The sequence below is a fragment of the Pelecanus crispus genome, chromosome 11 (assembly GCF_030463565.1).
Source record: "Pelecanus crispus isolate bPelCri1 chromosome 11, bPelCri1.pri, whole genome shotgun sequence".
NCBI classification, from domain to species: domain Eukaryota; kingdom Metazoa; phylum Chordata; class Aves; order Pelecaniformes; family Pelecanidae; genus Pelecanus; species Pelecanus crispus.
This window is the reverse complement of record NC_134653.1, coordinates 35,645,375-35,667,874: the sequence shown is the minus strand read 5'-3', so window position 1 is coordinate 35,667,874 and position 22,500 is coordinate 35,645,375. Positions and strand designations below refer to the sequence as shown.

Sequence of the window (22,500 nt, the reverse complement as noted above, 5' to 3'; positions counted from 1 at the left end):
ACAAATTCCACAAAGGTTGGAAAAAAAATATATATTTAGCCTAAGGGATCATAAGATTTGATCTGGACTGAAGAATTTGAATGGATTATATATTATACACAAAAGTAAGTGTGTTTGCTTAAGCTTTTGTCTGTAATAATTACATAAGAGCTGTGAAGTTTAGTCTACACCCATAATAGGTAATGTTAATGTTGTGCTGGCACTGGTTATCATCCATGAAAGAATTAGAGTTATGTTTTTTTACTGTATCTGAATGATTTCTCAGTTGGCAGATGCTACAAATACGTTCACCAACCCTGCTCCAAATTGCCAAATTTATGATGCAATAGACCGTGCTTTCCAGAGCACGGTATCAGATGAAAATCAGGTTCTAGCACACCTTTCTTGCCCCTCATCTACGGCACCAGTGTCATCTGTGTCTCTGTAGTCCCGCAGCAATACAGCGTCACATTGAAATGGGCTAAAATCAACCCACATGGAGCCGCGTGCTGCTGCAGCTTGAGTTCTCCAGGTCCCCAGGCCAGCTAATTTAAAGCTACCTCCCAAACTCAGCATCAAAATACAGCCTGCAGAGCAGGCATAAACTCTTAATACTTGGCACGGGAAGCCCAATAACACAATCCTTGCTCAGACAAAATTCGCCCTGAATTCAACCCAAGTACAGTCATTAGGGTGAAGTCTAAATGAACGTCACCTGGGTCCTCTTCTTCAGCATTAAACTTCACATCTAATCCATTTGCTTTATGTTTCTGAGGCACTAATGACAAATAAAATGGAAAATGCCTGCAATTCTGTATACTGTATTCTGAAAGCTTCTGTGTCTTCCATACATAGCAAAAAACCAGACAGGCTATAGAAACTCTCAGACAGGCTATAGAAACTCTGTGGCAGACTATTCAAAGCAATTTTAGGACATTAATTCTAAAAGATAAATATGTCATTTTTTGAGAAAGATGAAGCATCAGACACAAATGAAAGTATATCTCCTTCCAATACTGAAAAGATCTACTTTACTTGATGGGGAAAAGTGTGTTCACCCATTTGTTTTGTAGAAGTTAATTTTCTATGAGTTTCTTTTTCTTCTGCTGCATTACACTGTATCTATGCAGAAGTCTGGGAGTACATCAAGCAACAGCGAACAAAGAAATTTAGGTCTTTTGACAGCTCAGAACAAAATCTTCATTTTAAGGCAGTCTCTAAAGGAAAGGAAATTGTCTGAAATAGGAAAACATGTTAAGGCCAAAGTGCCACAGCAAAATCTCCGGTATCACAAACTGCATCATCAGCGTCCTACAAATGGGTGGGTAGGAAAAGTTTTGCTACAATAATCTGTGTGTGTTATGCTGAATCACCAAGGCAACAAAGGGTTTTTTTTTTTCCCCCCCAATCAATCTCAAAGTAGTTTTCAAGGTAGGATATTATCACCTTCCTCAAATTGCTCTTCTTTTGAATTCCTGACAACTGCAGTCTTTGAGGTAATTTTAGCACCCTTGGGCCTAAAAATAATACACGGGAACTTCAATCAACTCTGCACATTTGGTATCCTGTCTCTCTGATTACTGTTGAATTCATTTTACAGGAGTAATATCTCTCAGAAATCTCAACAGATGTTACGAGATCAGTGATACTCAGTGTAGAGTTCCCCGTCCCTATTCTCCTCTCATTGCCTCAAGTTTCAATTTGTCATTAATAAACTTTGCAAACTTTTACACGTGTACCTATCACAGTTTTTCTGCTTAAATAAGAATGATGGGTCTGGGTTTTTAAATTCAGGACTGGGGTTTGTCATTTTTCCAGCAACTAAGAGTTTGCAAAAGTCAGATGAGTTCTCACTTCAATTAAAAGCCAAGAACGAAGAAATGAACTATCTGTATTGACTAACATGACATGAGACTCCCTTGTCTTCAACTTCTTTCAACCACCTTTGCTCAGCATAACAATTAGCTAAGCCAAAGTGTAAAAAAATAGCCATTTTTGTTAGATACTGGAAAATGTATATCTATTATGGTCTCAGGATGGCACAAAAACGCTCGACTTCCTTTTAACAGTTGCATTCAGTGCAAACTTACCTTCATTTTGAGAGCCAAACAAAATAATTTTAGGACAAAACCTTTTTAGCCTGTTTCCCCAGCCTTGCAAGACTTCTATTTAGATGTGGGAACTTTATGGAATATATATAACTTCTCTTTATTGTACTTTCATTGAGTTCATGAAACTTAAACTCTACCCCGTAGAGCATGAGCACACACTGCTGCTGAAGGCGGTACTGACGCTTGATCTCTAATTAAACATTTCTGCTCATATTCAGTGCCAGCATGCTAACAAAAGAGAAAGCTGGGAACTGACAAACCTGGGTGTCCTTTTAAGCAATTAATAAGCGAACACGGCAATGTGGATTTTAACTCTAAAAACATTATTCGGCAACATCTCGTACCAACGGAATGGGCATTAGAGTTACATACCAGACAGTGAGCCGCAATGCCGTTGACTGAATGAAGGTTGCCCTGGTACTTATCAAGAGATAAACGACTTGGAATGCAGTTGCCTAGTTAAATTACTTCAGGGATGTTTAGACACACTTGCAGCAATGACATGATGTCAGATATGATTAAGGAAATTCAACATTTAATTCAAATGTAAATACTTCGGGCTATACAGAAAAAATAAAGCAATACAAACTACTTCCCCAGCAAAACGGTAGATTTACTGGATTTCAGAAAAACACATTTTTCTTCCAAGTCATTGTAGGAATAATAATTGGAACATGCTTTCCAAAATTAAAATATTTGTCAAAAAACGGGCTTTTGAAAGGTTTACACAAAGAAATGTATTACTGTTATATGGATGATGTTTTCCACTATCTGCCTCCAACAGCAACTTTGCTACATTTAAGAAACGGAGTTTGCCACCAGGTTTCTTACACAATCCTTGCCAAGAAGGCACTGCTAGAAGAACTGATACAGAAACTTCTACTGCTGGTGCCTCCTGTATTTTGCTACGTACATCTATTTTGATGACAAATACCCACTGTTGGGCCTGAGAGATTATCGTCCAAAACATTACTCAAAATACCACTGAAGAGACTTTTTAGTAGCCACATTTAGCATCCCATTGGGCTATGTACCAACAGGCTATGTACTCATTGTGCTAATTACTACTAATTGAATGGTAGCAATCATATTGCAATAAAATGAGACAAAATGCAACATTTAGTACTAGTCATATCGCAGTCAGATGCCATGTTTATCCTTATGTCTTCTAAATCACTCTGTAGATCACTGCCGTTTTACAATAAATAAACCTTACACAAAATGCCAGAAAAAAGGGTAAAGGTGCATTGCAGCACATATAAATCATTAATTTATTTTCATAAGGTAATTAATGATTGATTGTAAATGGAGTTAATCAAAGCATCTGCTATAAGCAAATACCCCAGTGAATTAAATGCCAGTTCTTATTATTTTATTAGCTGTTGTGGCTTTTCACATAATATTTCTGAAGGAGAAAGAGTCCTCAAGGGCTTATGAGAACATTTTCTTTGGTTTGATCCACTTGGATTTGTATTCCATTAGCTCTGGATTAAATAAATTCACAAGAAACCTCTCTAACATCAGCATGTTTCTTTACATTTAGCACTGACTCTAGAAGAATCCACAAATCTCCAATGTCTTCAACCCTCAGCCTGTCTAGGTTCTCTTACTTTTGGGTCTATGTGCATGAAAAAGATTAATTACTCCACTTAGCCTGTTTTGAGTAGCGGTTTTGGGGAAAAAAACAAAACAGAGGGAGGGGAAGATTTTACACAACTCTACTAAAAACTCAGCAAAGCAGCTTTCAAATATTTTTAGCAACCGAAGCTTTAAGGTGCATACTGCTGGCACGCAAATTGGCCATTCCTTAAAAAAAAAAAACTATCTTAAAGGAACCAGGATAAGGGCACGTGTATGTGATACTCTTGAACCTGTCACAGAGAAACAATGTGGGCAAAGAAAAAACTTCTAGCTAACCAAACTGTAGTTTGTCCCCTCAATCTAGCAGATATCATGTTCAGCAGAGGACTGCATCAAATGGCCCTCAGACAGAACTGCGAAGGAGATTTTAAAAAGAGAGGAATGATGTACACAATAAAAATTCCATATTAAAAAAAAAGGACAAATAGGCAGCTGTTGAAATATCTATCTATATATAAGTGAACAGCATTACTATCACCCAGATCTGCATGGTGGCAATGGGTATTAAATATTCCAATTATGACGGCAGTAGGTCTGTATTATTAATTGGTTTTCATTCAGCTTCCAAATGAATTGGGGGTTGGGGAGAGGTAATGCATGTGTTAACATATTTTGAAATTATCTGTAATTACATAGATATTCCTTTGCTATCTTTTTACATCTCTCCTTTTGACTCAATATATGAGGTTTTCTTATTCTTCTAAATGTGGATGTTTGCCAAGCATCATTGCTGTACTTCCAGGGCAGCGAAAGCAATCTAGCTTTTATCTGCTGTGAAGAGTCTGGAACAAAACATTCAGTTTTGATTCCTTAATATGCACACAGATTATGCTTTCGTTACCGCATACAAAAAGCCGTGAATTGTTATCTGTGAAATTCCTGTGTCATAGGACCACTATTTTATTCTTAATAATAATATTGAGGTTCCATGCAGCCTTTTTCATCTAAGGATTTCAAGGCACAAAACATCAACTAATGAAGTCTTGTGATACTCCTGTGCTACTGAGCCAATTTTTTATGTATGGATTGCAGAATACAGATAAAATAAGCCAGTGTTGCGAGTTAGGGCAAAAAAAAGAACATAGCAGTGCAGTGAGACTTCCCTCCCACACTCCTGCTATTGATTTGGTAATTAAGGAGCTGATGTGGCCTACTGAGGTCATGGAATTCACTGCAGCGGGATTTAGGGACTATACATTTTAAAGTCTGATTACAGTCAAAAAAATTATGCAATCCAACAGACCTACTCGCGGTAAGGCAAACTGATCATAAGATGACAATTTTACATATAATTTTACATATAATCTTGTCCTCCAGTGAGAAGACTTAAAGCAAGCAGCTACTAAATGCTTACCCCATCCAATTCCGTAATAATATAAGTGCTTGCTCTCTTCTGACCCAAATACTTTGATCACCATACTGTAAAGATGAAATCCTTCCACCAGCATCCATGCAAAAGCACTCAGGAAGAAAAAATGAAGGAGAATGGCCAAGATCTTGCAAGGCACCTAAATTAAGAACAAAAATTAATACATTACTACTTTGTGATGCAGTCACATTGTTTTTCCAATTTTTTTTTTTAATTTCTGTATACATTGACACGTTGAATGCTAAATCACTGGAGTAAAACAGTCTTAAAAACAAAGCACTAGAGAATTTCCCTTTTTTGCAGCATTTTCACATAACAAATCTTTTTACATTTTAACAAAAAACATTGCCAAACGTGATGCGGAAATCCAAACTGATTATTTATTTATGCTATAGGAGCAATACTCCTACTACAGCCTACAAAATATTTAAGAATTCAAAACTGAAAGGTCAACGTCCTGTTGCTGAGCCTGTAGTAAATATAGGAGAGTCAAAGAAGTAGGGGTACAGGCATTGTACTGTACCCTGATCCCTGTTCCGTGATGGTAAAAACCAGCATAGTTCGTGCCTCATTTTCTGTGAGGAACTAGTAGAAAGTCAATGAATCAGTTAAGCTTGAGCAAAACACAGAAATTTTAAAATAAGGTGCCATGTTGAACCTGCTCTTTAGTTACACTTTGCCATGTGGCTTTCCTACTTTGCTGTTCTTCATATTAAAACCAGGATAAAAAGCAAATTAAATCACATTGTATTCCAGTATTCCTGGTTAGAAATTCTGTAAAAGTCTCATATGCTCCTCCATCAGCAATACTAATATAGACATTTCAAAAAATTATAGCAAGCTATCATTGGCTCCTGAGTCCTAATTGCTCTATGGTGGGCAGCCAGTTTACCCGCTTGTTCGAATTCTCAATTTCCCACAGTCTGAAGCATGTACCAGCCATATATGAAGTCATATTTCACAAGAACACGTCTAGTGATTAAGGCAACAAACTGAAAGTCTTCTCTGTAGAGTGTTTACAGACAATTCGAGTACTCCTTGATAGTCCTTTATTCACTGTGTGCTACAAGAATCTGGAAATAGGAGCTAGTACGACAGTTTAAGCAACAGCAAAATACCTTCTAGAAAGTAAGCCCACCTGGTGTAAACTGGACTGTCTGTTTCAATTTAAACTATAACCTGTTGTGAAGTGAAACAAATGCTGCCCCAAAAGAGAGGAATGCCATGCCTAGGGCAATGCAGCAAGAAGTAAAAACTTCCTCTTGAGTCCTTACACCCGTCTCGGTGCTTACGGCCCACTGTGGGCTACAGGAAATGCGGTCTGGGCTTAAGACCTGGCTTTTCCTTAAGTCGCTCTTTGAAGAGATCTTCACATTTTTCTCTAAGTCTCCTATCAGCCTACCTTATGAAAACAGGAAAGCCTAATCCTTTCTTCTTCCCCACGCCTCACATATGCACAGAGCACATTCTCCTTTCCCCACTAATTGCTTTTCGAGGATGTCTCACCACAAGTGGTTTCGCTCATCATGCAGTAATTGAACAGATGTGACTGCCAATGATTTTACCACAAGATAACCTTGTTTGGTTTGCTTTCAGTTAAGGCACATTTTAAACATGCTCTTGGAACGAGTCCCAGCGATACCTCAGTTTTGCATCTTGTAGCATACTGATGATGGTCATTCTGCTCTGTGGTTGTAACATCCCTTCTGTGACACCTACAGAATTTCAGAGGGCTTGCTTGCATGCAGTCCATGTAAATGGGATGACTTTTTTTTTTTTTTCTTCAAGGTTTCCCTTCCTCACCTGGACAAGTCACAGTGAAGTACCCAGGCAGGTGGAGCTCCTCCTGGAGCATCACCAGTAGGAACCAGTTTGCTGCCACAATGGCCTTCAGGTATTAATCATTAGTTCCCTTTGCTGCATTAGCTTAGCTGCCTTGTGCTGGCATTTTATTCTCTTTGTTGATGGTTTGGGACTTTGTACACTAATGAAAATTAAAATGCTGGGACTTGATAGTATAATGAAAATTGAAGCTTTCCCCTACCTTCTCACTTGTACTCAGCTGGTTCTGTGCTAGTGCAAGGACATTCTAATGCAAATCCACTGTGACTACATGTATTAAAAAGCAATAACTTTGGTTTTAATTCATGTAAGTGAGATCTGTAAGTGTTTTAGTATTTCACAATGTTCGGTGACATATAACTAAACCAGATCTGCTTATTGACGAAAACTGTAAAAACCTTTCCAGTTAATTTTATCATAAGGCTATGAAATCCCTTTTAATGCCTTTTGTTTTCTACCAGAAGATTAGTCCACAAAAATAAAAACGCAACGTAAAGCTGACTTACAAGCTAGTTCTGTGAAATGGATACTTTCCCATTTTTGAGTAGCCAAACAATATGAATCACAAAACAGCAGAAAAATAAAACACAGTGAAGTAGCAGGAGGCTGGTCTAGATTGTGTTCAAAAAACGTGTGGATGTGGCACGTTGGGACATAGTTTAGTAGGCATGGTGGTGTTGGGTTGACGGTTGCACTGATGATCTTAGAGGTCCTTTCCAACCTCAGTAATTCTGTTCTAGTTTTAATTTCATTAAAAAATAATCCAGCCACCAAGCCAGGAAACATGAAATTAATTATTACTCTACCCTTAACTGGTTTAGTGGTGGACTTGGTAATGTTAGGTTAATGGTTGGACTGGATGATCTTAAAGGTCTTTTCCAACCTAAACGATTCTATGATTCTATATAATTTTGTATAACACTGAGTTGCAGATTTTTACATCAAATCCATAGCAAAGTTCTTACTCATTCTGTATTTGTGCCTTAGTTATTACTTTGAAGATACTCTTAAATGACAGAATTGCCTTCTTGGAAAAGGCATTGAAAAGCTGGGACTTTACATATTAAAAACAAGCAGGTGTTCCTTGCTGTATTGTATGATGCACACCACTTTTTGTAGAACACCTGTAAAAAGACAGATCTCATTGCTGTTACTCTTAGAGTTGACTACCTGTGAGTCTGTGGAAATAGAAAAATCAGTCCAGCCAGTAGTGAGGCTTATCATGTTATAGTTGTTGAGAAAGTAAAGCAGACTCTCAGAAAGGCCTCACAGAAAATAGTAGTCATTTGTTTACTGAGGACAGTCTTAAAACAGATAGGTAAATTTGCATACATTTTCTAGATTCAGCTTATAATAGTGTTTTCAATTTAAGTGGCAATCTTACAGCATTATACAGAGCCCTCTGAAAATGTCCTTCCCTGCAATCTATATGCTGCTTTGATACACAGCCTTGAATATCTGCAGATACATATATCATAAACAAAAGTAGCTCATTTCATCTCTCTATTTGGAAGTGTTTTAAGCAATGCCATGCAGGAGTACCGAGTGAGAAACAGCTCAATACACTGATGCAGAACTGCAAATAGTAGACACATTAAATTTTCCAGTTGTGCTGGAAAAACACAGGGCTGCCTAACACACTGTACTTCAATTTTCATTTTCCTATGTCTAAATAATACTTCACTTTCTCCCACAGACATGTTCAGGTCTTCGGAAGGCTCTAGTAGCCTAAAGATGGTTAATTATTTTTAAATGCACACTGCTGTTGGGATTCTGTTAAAAAAAAGGGTGCTCTCTAGTCTATAGCAGAGTAACTAAGACAGCAAAGCTCTCCGAAGAAACAAATCCATCTGTTGCTGGAAGTCTAAGGGAAGTCATTAGACTGGCATGCAGCTAGCAAGGATATCTTAGGGACTTGGCAGTATAGGAAGAAAATGCTGTATACGAAGCTATTTGCTTTCTCTAGAAGAAAGATATCCTGGTTTCAGCGATAACTGCCTTCCTGGAGTATGCCATGATCATTTAGGACTACTGTTTCATCACTACTCATCTTAGGTATCAAGGACCAGCTTTAAAAAAAAAAAAGTTCTTGGATGTATTAGAAAGATCAAAGTCCTGTTCATGGAAATAGAGTTTTATGGTTAAAAATTAATCCTACTCTACAAGACGAAAACTGCTGTAGTACAAATTGTAAATGATTAAATAATACATCTGAAATTACCAGGGGAATACTGTATGCTATATCTGGAATCAAAACCTAAATATCCCTAGAGATGGAGATGGGAAGAGGATGGAGCGTCTAAAGGCAGTCATGCAAGAAAGTGTTGCCAGCTCATGGCCTGTTTCCATGATGCCGTGCCCTCAAGCACACTGGTACCACTTGAGCACTAGATACGCCCATCTTCGGCAGAAGATTAAGAAGTTTACACCTTCTGGTGTAAATACTGCCTCCCTCTTGTTGTAAACTACCATTCAGCAGTCCAATTAAAGCAGCAGAGAACAGAGCATGCAGAAGGTAAGGGCACGAGACTGATAAAAGGATGAATCACAACACCCCTGATCCCAAGAGGTTAAAACAATAGATCCAGAAGTGTAGCAGATAGTATGTACACCATGCTTTTCAACTTTAAGATCTTTACAGTATTGTACCCTATAATTACTGCTGTTACAGAGGAGATAGGGCTGAAATATCCATGGATTCTGTGAAGTGTTGCACTTGGATAAGCCTGTGGCATAAAGCAGGTCTTGCTTTCTGTGTGCTACTGTTCCAATTTAACTAAAGTAAGTTTTGAGTAGGTTTAAGAGAAATGAAAATATGCACCTATTAAACTGCAACTTCAGTCTACGTGAGTGTTTCACAAGTTTAGCTACATCTGCTTAACTAAACACGTGAGACGTCTGTGTGCAGACAAGGCACATTATAAATTTCATTACGGAAAGGGTAGTCAAGCATTGGAACAGGCTGCCCAGAGAGGTGGTGGAGTCACCATCCCTAGAAGTGTTCAAAAAATGGGCAGACGTGGGACTCCGGGACATGGTTTAGTTGGATGGTGTTGGGTGGTGGTGTTGGGTTGATGATTGGACTGATGATCTTAGAGATCCTTTCCAATCTTAATGATTCCTAGCTTTTACTTTCATTAAAAACTAATCCAGCCACCAAGCCAGGAAACATGAAATTGCTGCTCTACCCTTAATTGGTTTAGTGGTGGACTTGGTAATGTTAGGTGAATGGTTGGGCTGGATGATCTTAAAGGTCTTTTCCAACCTAAACGATTCGATGATTCTATGTAGGTGGACACTGGGACAGGTCTCTGGAGAACATGGGCTCTACCCACATCCAGCTAAAACCAGGAAATACAACTAGCATTTCATAGTGTTTTAAAAGACTGGGTGCTGGCCTTGATAAGGTGTAAAGAGGCTTTTGTTATGTGAAGTGACTCAGTCTGATTGCCTGAAAATCTGGAATCGATGAAAAAGGAAAAACTGTGAGAATAAGACACCCTGTCATGCTGAGTGAACGTTGTATTGCCCTCAAGCCTATGTCCTTTCAGTAGAGTTTTAGCTCTATACTTACTCAGAGAGGATTATTTTAACGCCTGGTTTCCATTGTCTTCAGTTTCAAATTACACCTTTTGCTGCTCTCCACTGTCTCCATTTCATTTTCCTTCTAAACCATTCCCCTACCATTTTCTCCCTTACATATTCCCTTACTCATTCAGGACCTACCTGAATGTTAAACAGCAAAAGAGTTTCAATGTAGTTTTACAAAGTGCTTTTAGATCCTCAGGTAATAATAGCCTACGTAAAACCAGACATTATTGTTATTTATAAACTTAACAGATGTTCAAGGGATCCCATTTGAGCTGAATATAAATTTAAGTAGCTGCTGTATTGGCAAAAGGAAGAATATGCAAACCTCATATTTACTTGTACTGAGAATAAAAAGACTAAAAGATTAATAGAAACTGCTCACTGCTTGTCAAAGTAATATGGAGCATCAGCTGGCCACCAAAGCAGCCAAGATTTGACCATTACAAAGACAGAGCACGCTAGAATATTATTTTAAAATCAGGTTTTGCTTCTGCTTTTTGCAGGTGGGACTTTCCATCAACAGCCCTTATGTTACCTCAAATAGCATTCTTTAAACACAACAGTGGAAACAAATTGATTTTACTGGTATGTAATACTGTTAACTTGGCATATTCATCTTAATCTAAGCCAGCTGGTTTAGATGCCAGCTTTAATGGTTTAGATCCTGGTACTCTGCATAAGGAATTCCCAGCTGTAGTAGCAGATCCATAAAATTAATCTGTAATTTCAAGTTCCGATCTATGTGATCAGGCAGAGAAAGCCTATACCTGCATAAAGCTTAAGTACCACGTAAGCAATGTGAAGGTGTTTCTCATCTGCTTAAGTGGTTGTCTTAGATGCCCAGAGAAGTATATACATGTTTTATGATACTGAGGATCTCAGATTAAGCTCTTCCACAGCGATACTTCGAGGTAATGCTTCTGCCACCTCTGGCTAATTAAGCCATAGTTGCTACACCTTTCATACCTTTCTCATTGATTACTACTGAGGTGAAATAAACATGAATGGTACTTAAAAATCATCTACATTTCCAGAGAAGAGAAAATGATCAATAAATGTGCTGTTCAGAAAAACAGCGTGTTCTACCACACAAATAAAACTTTATGAGCAAAAAAACAAAGACCTTCTGTTTTGCTCTCCAAGAAAGCAGAAGAAATTGCCACAGCTTCTCTTGCCAAAGCTCATTACCTTCCAACAAGAATAAGATGACTTTTTAATGGGGGGAAAAAAAAGGCAAACTGTACCATAGCAGAGAATATACAATTAAAAAAAAGCCAATCGCCCCACTCCAACCGCCCCCCCCCCAAAACCCAATCCAAAACCCTAACAGAAATACAAACACCTTACCTAAGTACAAAATTCATACAGTTTTCACCAATACAGAATTCCTACAGTTTTCAGTACAAAGAATGGATGAGAGAAAGCATAAGCCATGTCAGGCAGAAGTCAGCCATGCTATTTGAACACACCACTGAAATGTACTCCATTACTGTGGTGATTTTTCCATTTGATGGGTGCACATCTCTTTCAGTTTTGCAAACATCCAGACATGTCCAGATACTATGAGAACACCATTTGGGTGCACAGAAGGCTTTATCCAGGGCTGTAGGATGTCATTTTTGGCTAAGGCAGGTTAAAACCAGGAAATCTCACATGCAAGACACCTTCTTGCACATGGCACGCGGCATTCGTTCCACAGACTTCACTCTTTCTAGCACTTACCGTTCCAGGGCTGAACTGGAAGCTGGTGAGAAGCAGGATCTGAGCCACCAAGACAGCAAAGGACAGATTGGCATGGATATGATAGCGCTGGTTGCGGATGGTGCTGACAGACCTGGCAGAAAATAGACAGACACATGAATAAAACAGTATTTCAAGAAGCACAAACTCATTTATGATTTATCAGCAAGCATTTTGATTTTGGTCACTCATTTTGGTGGGTTATCGTGAGGTCTTTTGGGCGCTCCTTCCACCAGGATGGAGTTGGACCTAACTGGTTTCTTGCATATTCTGCTGCCATCCTGAAGGCAGCAGAAAGACTGAATTGCACATTAACTAGTTCTGCTAATGACTTGTGATAGAATATTAACAAAGGGCTTGATCCTGAATGGTGCTGAGCTGGCAAGGAAGTCAGATCTGCACCCCACAGAAAGCATACCACACCTTGCACCATCTAGCCCACACCATGCCACAGAGTTTCTGGTTTTATTCTGTTGGTATTTGCCTGTATTAGAAATAAGTGAACGCGAAAAGACTCTGGTTACAATTTTGACTTTACTATTACCAGCGTTTGAGCACAGGAACTGTAGCTACTTATATGGATGGGCAGTGCCTATCTTGACAGAGGCCTGACCTTGATGACAACATCGTTTGAACCCATCTCTCTTGGCTTTGCAAAAACCGGCTGGAAATCTGACAAGAACATGCTTTCCTGGGAGTCTTCTGACCTCGTGTTTCTGTTCTCATCCAGAAATAGGAAGTAGAAAACAAACAAAAAAATTTATCTGAACATGTCTGGCTGTTCGTATAATTTTATTCTTCTCTTTAAAAAAAGAACAGCACGAGTGGTAACAGGTTTTCTGTTTCAATCCATACTGCCTGCCAGCCCCTACTGTCAGCTTTAATCATTTTAGGGGACCTGGACCATTTGGCTACACGAAAGGCAGTGCTTCCTCCGCACAACAGTATGCACTCCGATCTTTTTCTTGTCTCACACTGGATGCTGCTGACTTTTGCAACCGCTGGTGATGCCTCGCGCGTGCCCCCTGCGGCAGGGTGCCATAGACCGGACGACGCAGGCGACGGCGTGCTGTCAGCCCTGCTCTTCCAGCACTGCTGCAGCCAGTGCTCCATTGGAAGGGAGTGAAGAGGGAGACCACAAGAAGTATCGATGGCCTAAAAGTAATTCAAAGGGACAGGTTGCGCTGCCTGGTGCCAATGGCTTTCTAATAAGGAACTTGGTGTAGCCGCGAACTGGAACATTGCTACCCCGAAGGCAATCAGGACTGCCCTCCTGGGAAGCAGCCGCTGTTGCCAGTACATGGAGCAGCAAAGGACTTGCCAGATTCCTCTCCGCTTACCTAACGGTCATCTAACACTACATTGCAAAATTTCACTTCAGCTGTTTAATGAGGACCTGCTCTCCAGTGAAAACCTAATCAAATTATTTTTAGTTGGCAGTTTTGAATGATCCTGTATGTAGGTGGGGTGCTTAATCCTGTGACAGTCAGCTGGGTCCAAGCTCTCTTTCCAAGTCTTCTGTTTGCCTGCAGTTTCTTGACGAGTCTTCAGCCCTGTTGCAGCAATACCATCTCCTGTTGCAGCAACACCATCTCCTTTTACTCCTTTTTCTTTTTTAAACACTAAAACATCCAGTTTTGTACTCAGACAAAAATGGAGCAGATCATTCCCCTTAGCCTAAACATGCCAACAGCGCAATGCCAGATAGGCAGATGTTGGACTTATTTAGAGTGGATTTTGCCACGCGCTATGCACTTAATCCAAGTATGACCAACGCAGATCTTGAGGCTGGGGTTTGGAACAAACAAACATTGCAATCAGTTTACTGGGTTTCAGCAAGTCCCTTTTCCTAGAAACCGGCCTCTTAACAGGATATCCAAAAGACATGTTTAGGCACAGAAATCAAAAATTGAACTCCTGAGTAGGAAGAACATGGTTTAGTGTGCGAAAGGAGACAAGAATCCCATTCCTCACTGTCGTGGTTCAGCCCCAGGCAGCAGCTCAGCACCACGCAGCCATCGCTCACTGCCCCTGCCCCGGTGGGATGGGGAGAGAATCGGAGGAGTGAGAGTGAGAAACACTCCTGGGTTGGGATAAGAACAGTTCAATAATTGAAATAAAGTAAAATAGTAGTGATAATAATAACAATATAATAATAATAATAATAATAACAACAACAACAACAATATACAAAGCAAGTGATGCCCAATGCAATTGCTCACCACCCGCCGACCGATGCCCAGCCAGTTCCTGAGCAGCGATCGCTGCTCCCCGGCCAACCCCCCCAGTTTCTATACTGCCCATGACGCCGTATGGTATGGAATGGCCCTTGGGGCAGTTGGGATCAACTCTTCTGGCTGTGCCCCCTCCCAGCTTCTTGTGCCCCTGGCAGAGCAGGGGAAGCTGAAAAGTCCTTGACTGGCACAAGCAGTACTGAGCAACAACTAAACCATCGGTGTGTTATCAACATTCTTGTCCTACTAAATCCAAACCACAGCACTGTGCCTGCTGCTAGGAAGAAAATTAACTTTATCCCAGCCGAAACCAGGACACTCACTGTGCTCCCACTCTGCTGTGCAACCTTGGACAAGTTGCTTCACCCTTTGTCAGGTTTTCTATTTTTCATTTAGACAGAAACCCCTATGAAAGCTTTTTCAGACGTGTTTGTACCAAGCCTAGCTGAGCCTCAAACTCAGTTGTCACTCCGGGAATATAAACATGCCTAAAGACCCTGAGTGCCCCGTGGCAGAAACCTTCCCAGTGCAGAGCCCTCGAAGGGGCTGCTGCGTTACAGGCAGGAGGCTGCAGAGATCCAGAGGATTTAAACATAAGCCATGGAGGGAATTTCACACTGCCTAGAGTGTCCTTCAACCTACTAAAGCAACACATTAGAAAACCAGCCTAACAGAGAACAGCAAGATACTTGAAAATAAACATGGGTTATATGATGTGTGTACAAGCCGTATGAAACAAAAGTGAGGCAGCTAACGCTGACGGAGCCTTCCTTTCTGGGCATACCTTTATAAACACACTGCCTCGCAGACAAGACAGTTGAAAAGCAGCAAGGACTACTGACTGTACACTCCAAGCAACCCAAAGATATATGTAGCGGGGGGAAGAGGGGGTGATCCTGCAGTCCTTGCTCATACTGTACTTGCTTTGTGTTCCAGACCAAGCCCTCCTACAGCCTCCTTGCAAGATTCCTGAACTACAGCAAAACACGGAGAGTTTAAAAAAAAAAAAAAAAAAAAAAAAAAAAATCCCTTATAGGATGGAAATGGCTTGCTATATAAAGACCACACGATTTCAGGAAATGAAAGTAATTTAGAAATAACCAACCAACTGTTACAAATATATATGCAGAATCTAATTAAAGAGGGTTGTAGAATTAATAGCCTTTGTTTTCTCCTGAGCACCTGAAGGGCTCCTAAGCGGTGGCCTGAAATGCACTGCTTGGCTTTCTGCGCGATAGTTGCTCAGCACGTATTAAGTTAAAATTACTCACGACAAAATAGCAAATGTCACCAGCGTGATCGTCAAGCAGAAGATGGACAGAGCACAGCCAATGTAAGTGATGGAGGAGAGGGCCACCTGGTGTTCTCTTGTTAGCTGTACACAGAGGAAAGAAAATGAAATAAAAACTATTAATTGATTTATTACACTACAGAACCACAGGTCAGCCCCGCTGCACACAGCGTTTCCTCCTCCATCCGCCCATATACAAGCTGATGTTCACCATCATTCGCCGCTGTTTCTAACACGGGAAATGAAGAGCCAGCTCCAAGCTCAGTCGCACCGTCAGGGCATCCACGTGCCCGTGGCATCTTGGTTCCCTCTTTTATTTCATAGATCAGTGTTTCCTCAGAGTAAGTTAGTTTCTCTGCCGCTGGGACATTGTCAAGCCTGAGATGCAGAGTGGTTTACTGGGCTGCACAAACAGTGTCAGCAATGGGATCTTTCGCAGCTCACAGGGCACTTTGCTAATGCTCTCACACTGCAATAATTTACATCATTGTGCAAATACCAGAAGCGCTTCACAGCAGTGAGAACTGACAAACCGAGAGAACCCATAAATCACGGGCCATTTATAGCCCCCTGGTTTTGTTTAATGTATCGTGTTTCCAGTGCCTGTTGAAGGAGCTGGACTGACATCTACAGAATGGAAAACCACAGAAAAGACCCAGCATGAGCAGTCAGAGTGTAAGCCTCTCATCTCAGCCTCTGTTTTCATCTACAGGCACCTTTTGTAGAAGAAATTCAATTTTCATGAACGTTTAATCTGTAACTCCATAGTGCCTGCCACATAGGATATGTTTTAACATAGGATCTACATTAAAACCTGGACAGATTCAATGGAGGAGGGACAGTGTGTTTTGACCATTCATCCTAAATTAATCAGAATGTGCTTTAATTTTCCATGCAAGTTCTCATAAAAGAATGACAAAAAAGCCACACCCAACAAAAGGAGCCAGGCAGTATTAATACATAATAAGTAGAACAGAGCTAGGCAGGAAAAATTTTTCTCATCTCAGAAGAATTTTCAAACATTTTTCCTGACTTGAATTTGGATAGAGTTGACATTTTCATAAACTGAACACTGCGGGGGGGGGGACAGGGACACCCCATGGTCAATCAAAAAGTTTTATTTTTGATGCTTGAAATACTATGTTTTCATTTCAACATCTATTCACTATAAACTAAAGTCTTAGCTGAAAACTCATTCAAAATATTTATTCTGAAAAATACTGAAAGGACCAATATATTTTCCAATTTTTTTTACAGTAACTCTATCTAATAAAAAATAATCCTTTCTCACAGTTTGGGATTTTCTATTATTTTCCACACACACAATAAAAAGTCCCCCCCCCCCAAAACAAAGTATTTCATCAAAGATTGTCAAACCCAACCAGTTCTACGAATAAATTTCCCATTAAAATTCCTTTTAAAGCAGAGAAATAACATGCCATGTGGTTATGAGAGGGGGAAAAAAAAAAAAAGTTTAAATACAGACAAAAATGATGTGTTGTTTATGTACATTTTTTCTCGTAATTATCCGGCGACAGTATCAGCTCACATGCAGTAAGTTTTACAGCAGAATAGATTGTGGCTCGCTCAGCAATCTGAGAACTATTAAGCGATGCAGCAGCAGCATTGAAAGACAACTGTTGCTATGGTGTTGCAGTTCCTACGAAATCTGATGCCGCTCTTTAGTATTTTTTCTCTTTCAGCCAGAGACACATTTCTTTTCCCTGACTTGGAGAGCATCAATTACAGAAACAAAAGGGTTCTATGTGCTGGACCAGCTTAAAAGGTTCATATAATTTCTACAAAAGAGCTCCTATCGTCCCTCATCCCCCAGAGACGCCATGTATAGCCATTCTTCACAGATTATTCCTGAACAGGAATAACTTGTGTGCTAAATTGGGCAGTTTAGAAGTGATTTCCTCATCAGGGATATTCATGTCCAAAATGCGTGGACCTGATTTCCTGATTGCTCCAATACCCATCCCCTTCTCTTGCTACAGGTGGCTTGTAGTTCTACAGAGGGAGGAGGGGAGCAGAGGAAGCTTTTCCAGCTTCAAGTCGCTCCAAAATCAGTATTTCTCAGCAGTTCAAGCCTTGCTTTCACTCCTTTCACTCCCAACACCTGCAGCCTCGAAGTGTTCCCTACAGAGGTCAAAGCCGCTCAGGGCTCTTTGAGATTTACAGTGGTCTATCACAGTGTTTGCATTGGCAAAGGCAGATAAGATCTGCAAAGGAAAGGTAATGTCTTACTATCACGTACAAGTACAGAAGATAAGGGGATCCATCTAGTAGAAACGGGCAAAAATCAAAGCCTTTGTTTTTTCCGTAATACCTCCAAGAGAAGATAATGATCACACAACATCTTTTTCTAACTAATTTCTATCATAACTAACATGCCTCTAAGCAAGTCATTCTCTCGGTTTTAGCTCAGTCTTCCTCCAGAAACCTCTGCAGAGCAAGACAAGACATGAATCAAGTTCTCTCAAGTGGAACCTGTATTACTTAGAAACGAAAAAGGAAAAAAAAAAAATCTCTTATCAACAACATGTAGAAGAGTCATTCAAAGCTAAAATAACCTACACAGGTCCCCACATCTATGAACTGGAAATCCTGGTAAACGCAACCAAAATGGGATGATGCTTTAAGAAGGACGCTCTTAAATCAATACCCACATCAGGCTGGTAACAGCTATTTCAAAAGCAACATCGCTGCAGTTCACATTCTCATCTTGCCCAGTGCGAGGGACAGAAAGCCCGTAGGGAGTTTTGAACCATTTTTTGTTTATCAAGGACAAGGCGGAGCCTGCGCTAGCTGTTCTCAGCCAGAACTGCTGGGTTGGAGGGGTGCAAGAGAGTGGCCCCTGTTCATAGCGGCTCCAGCCGGTGAAGCCAGCTCCTTTCTGTGAGTGACATGAATTGCAGGGGCAAGGATACAGCACAGAAGGCCTGGAATGATTTTCAGGGTGTGGAGCTTCATTTCTAAATACAGGTATATGGTACGGGAGAGGAGAGAACCTGTATTTAAAATATTGGGTCTCTACTGACTTCTCACAACCCAGCTGTTACAGCACAGCTGGACGTTGTGTGTCTGTTCACGTTGCAAAGGATCACAAGCATGCAGTTCTTTAGAAACACCTGGATTGGCAAAGCATTGTGCATCATCCATTAAGAAACAATTTCCTATAAATTCCAATGCTCTGATACGAGCTGATTTCATCTTACCTCAGCTTGTCTTTTTGAAAATTTTCAGACTTTGTGCATGATGTGGAATAAAAGACAGTAATTTGGGATGATCTTGTAGTCAGCACAAAAATGCTAATCAGGCTGTAATGCTATTACTAAAGAAAATAGCATTAAAAAGTACCCAATAAAACATTGAGCAATCTGTGAAGTAGTCCCATGAGCCTGATTCTCCCACTTGTCCCAATCTACATTAAATTATTCTTTTCTTCTAAAAGGTTTTGCTTCTTTGAGTTTATAAGGTCATTGTCTCACTCTGCAGCAAGCTGAAAAGCTAGGAAACAGGCTCATGCAGTCATGAGTGTTAGTAATCATGAACACTAAAAGACAGATGTTTCTTAGTTTCAGCTTTGACATACAGTCAAATCAAAAATTTGTACTCCATATAAAACTCCCACCCTTTTTGCGTAGGCTGTAACACCCTTTACCTTGCAAGTGTCGCTAATAGCGCGGACAAAGATCTGAGGGTTTCTGCAGTTACACCCATCTGCCATCTGATAGTCTATTGTCTTACCCTCCTTCTCACTCATAAAAGAAGTTAAGTGCGTTGCTCAACATTTTTATTTTGGAAACTCACAGGCAACCGGATGGCCTGAGAAAGGATCCTGGAAAGATCCCAGTTCAGACTCCAAATATATATTTTTCCTTTATGATGTTGTTAATAACAAGAAAATGAGCGGCATCTAACTCCTCTGTTTAAAAATAACTGCACAGGAAGACGAAAATACATTATTACAATGGGACGGTACTTTTCATCTCTGGAGTAACTGGAGAAGGTCGGTTGAGGCTGGAAGACTTGTTCAGCAGGCCATACATGAAAAATTGTATGCTCTGTGTCTAGAACGGAAACCCTACTTATTTATGTAACATTAATGAGCAACTACATATACAACACAGCACAATAACCCACCAGAAAGCTGCATGGGCTGCAGAAACACAAAATAGCAACTGGTCAGGTCAGGGCACCTGTCTGGGCAGCACGGGGCTCTCTCTGCTCAGTGTCCCCTTCCAGGTGTCCCCTTCTTTTGTGTGAAATTTGCACTCCCGTCCCTTTTTTCTCATTATTTGTCTCTCAAGCAGCTGACTGCACGTTTTCTGCTTTGCAAAGGGGGCTTTCTCCAGAGGAAGGGATGTTTTGGGGAAGTACTAATCTAAAATTTTCTTCTTTACATACTGCAAAATATCCCTCTGTGTCTGCCTTTAGAGACAGCACGTCAGACAAAGGGCTGAGTTCAAATACTTAAAAGAAGGTTTGTCATGCTGATCCTGAAAGGGTTTGTCCATATACCAAATTACAGTTTCACAATTTAGCCACCCAAAGCAGTAATTTCATTGTCTAAACTACTTGTGAAATTTCCTTTCTGAAAAGCAATTCATCTTCTTCCAAAAAAAGACCAGTTCTTGAACCCAAAAAAGTTTGACAGCCTTAAAAAATGAGGCCTGCAATCTAAGGACTATAGCATAGCTACCACTTGTATTTTAGAGTTACTTACCAGTAGAACACAGAATATTATATTTTTGCCTGTGCTTACATAGTGTATACATTTTATGAAACCAAAGTTGTTTGTTTACTGGTGGAAATGTAAGACATGACAACTGTATTTTGCCCTAAGTCCAAACGTAAGAGCAAGCTATATTTTAGTGTCCTTTTTGGTCAGCTTTCCATCTCAAAGAAACATTCCTACCATGAGGTTACTTACGACGACGTAGGGTTTTGACCTTGTTTATCGAACCAGCTGAGATCTGCCATGAGACGATCAGCCGCTGGCCTGGGCTGAAATCCACTCTCAAACCCTTCTGCGAAAGGCTTGAAACAACATCTTATGAGACATTTCTTGGGGTGGAAGAAAGGGAGGAGAGGTAGGGGTGAAAAAATTAAGGCTCAGCCAACCCTATTGAAGCCGCACCTTTAAAATGCAATCTGAATCCAATTAAGAAAAGGATGAATAATTAACTTTGGCAGCCTGAGTGTTTCAGAGACATTAAAACGCTGGCCTTGGCTGATGAAGCTAATGGTTTTAATTGCCTCCAGAAAGGCTGCTGAAATTCAATTTCAGTCCAGTGAGGCCTTTATTTATATATTAAATAATAATAACAATACAAATCTCTGTTTTCCTTCAGCTTGCCAAGCACTTTGTTAGGCACAAAACGTTATGTTTTTTTCATATTAACATCTGTGCTTAGTTCAGGAGGCTCAGTCTACTCCCTGAGACAAGAAGAACAATTTTGGTGGGGCCATACCGAATGGCACATGCACAATCACTACTCACAGAAAGAAAAGTCAAACTTGAATCAGGGACTTGTTTTATCGAGCCACGATGTATCAGATACCGCAAGTTTAGAGGAAAAAAAAAAAGCCGCTGAGAGTCACGCTCTGCAGCACAATCGTCTTTATCAGCCATTTGCAGCAGAACTGCTTTTCAATTCCCGTTCTCTATTAACTGCACAACTCCTAGTGATCAGCAATAAAGTGCTATGAAGGGGGCTTTTCATGATTAAAGGAACGTTTTCCTACAGCCAGCCCAGCCTGGTGGCTGCTTATTTAAAACTTTTCACCGTGACATGAAAAACTTAGAATTTTCCAAATATCTCTGCCGAAGTATTAATTAGTATTTTTAAAAGCCCACGTCGTCTTTTAACGTAGTTCTGGGCAAGATGTCATCAAACAGTAGGTAATCTGCTCATTACGAATCGCACATGGCAAGTTTTTAGTTCAAATGAAGCCTGAAGGAGGCATGGCAGGGAGGAAGGACTCAAGTTGTGAAAGTGGTACCGAATTATAATAAAGTTTGGGGAATCAGAAAAGTGAGTATTTGCAAGATCTTCCTCACATCTCTGTGCAACACAAAGCGGTGTGGGTTTTTTCTGCCTTCACTTCAGGCCTAAGGCTTGCAGTGCTTCCCAAGAAATATTAAATGCTATATTTACAGCAGATTATCCTACGCGAAACTGAAGAGGCTACTTTTGCCCATACGCCTAAGACTTGTGCATCTGTTCTCTACTTTCTGTTCCAGCAAGAGCAGACCCGTCCTGTTCTCCAATTAACGGCCAAACCCAAGTCCATCAGAGAGGGCTATGAGGAGAATAAAACCCAGCGTGGGTCCAGCAGGCTCTTGCAGGCACAGAAACGATGGTCTCTTGCCAAACGCTGAGATTTTTCAGGGCAGTTGAGGATAACTAAATAGCCATCTCCCAGTAAAATTCAGTGAAAATGAGTATGTCTACCTCCCTTATCCAGGCTTGGGCTTTGATTCAGACACGTCCGTTGCGATTCAGGATTGCGGCTAGCTGTGGCTTGCACCGCAGCCAAGAGTCTCCAGGTGCCCAGCCCTGAATTTCCCCTACACCATGCATTGGAGAGAAAGGGCACAAAAAGGCCAATACAGGAGACAGACTGAACTCAAGAGTACAGAATGACTAAAGTTAAAGATATTCAACAGAGAGCAGTGATGGATAAAGGTGC

At 40.4% G+C, this 22,500-nt stretch overlaps 1 protein-coding gene across 2 annotated transcripts in view; it reads right to left on the bottom strand.

The window, feature by feature from the left end:
• Positions 1–22,500, bottom strand: part of ADGRD1 (adhesion G protein-coupled receptor D1) — a 162,001-nt gene that overhangs the window by 39,612 nt on the left and 99,889 nt on the right. For both annotated transcript variants that reach the window (XM_075719005.1, XM_075719006.1), the window contains 3 exons: positions 15,779–15,882; positions 12,256–12,367; positions 5,086–5,239 (listed from right to left, as the gene is read on the bottom strand). In XM_075719005.1, coding sequence (XP_075575120.1) covers positions 5,086–5,239; positions 12,256–12,367; positions 15,779–15,882 — 370 coding nt within the window. The remainder of the gene's footprint in view (positions 1–5,085; positions 5,240–12,255; positions 12,368–15,778; positions 15,883–22,500) is intronic.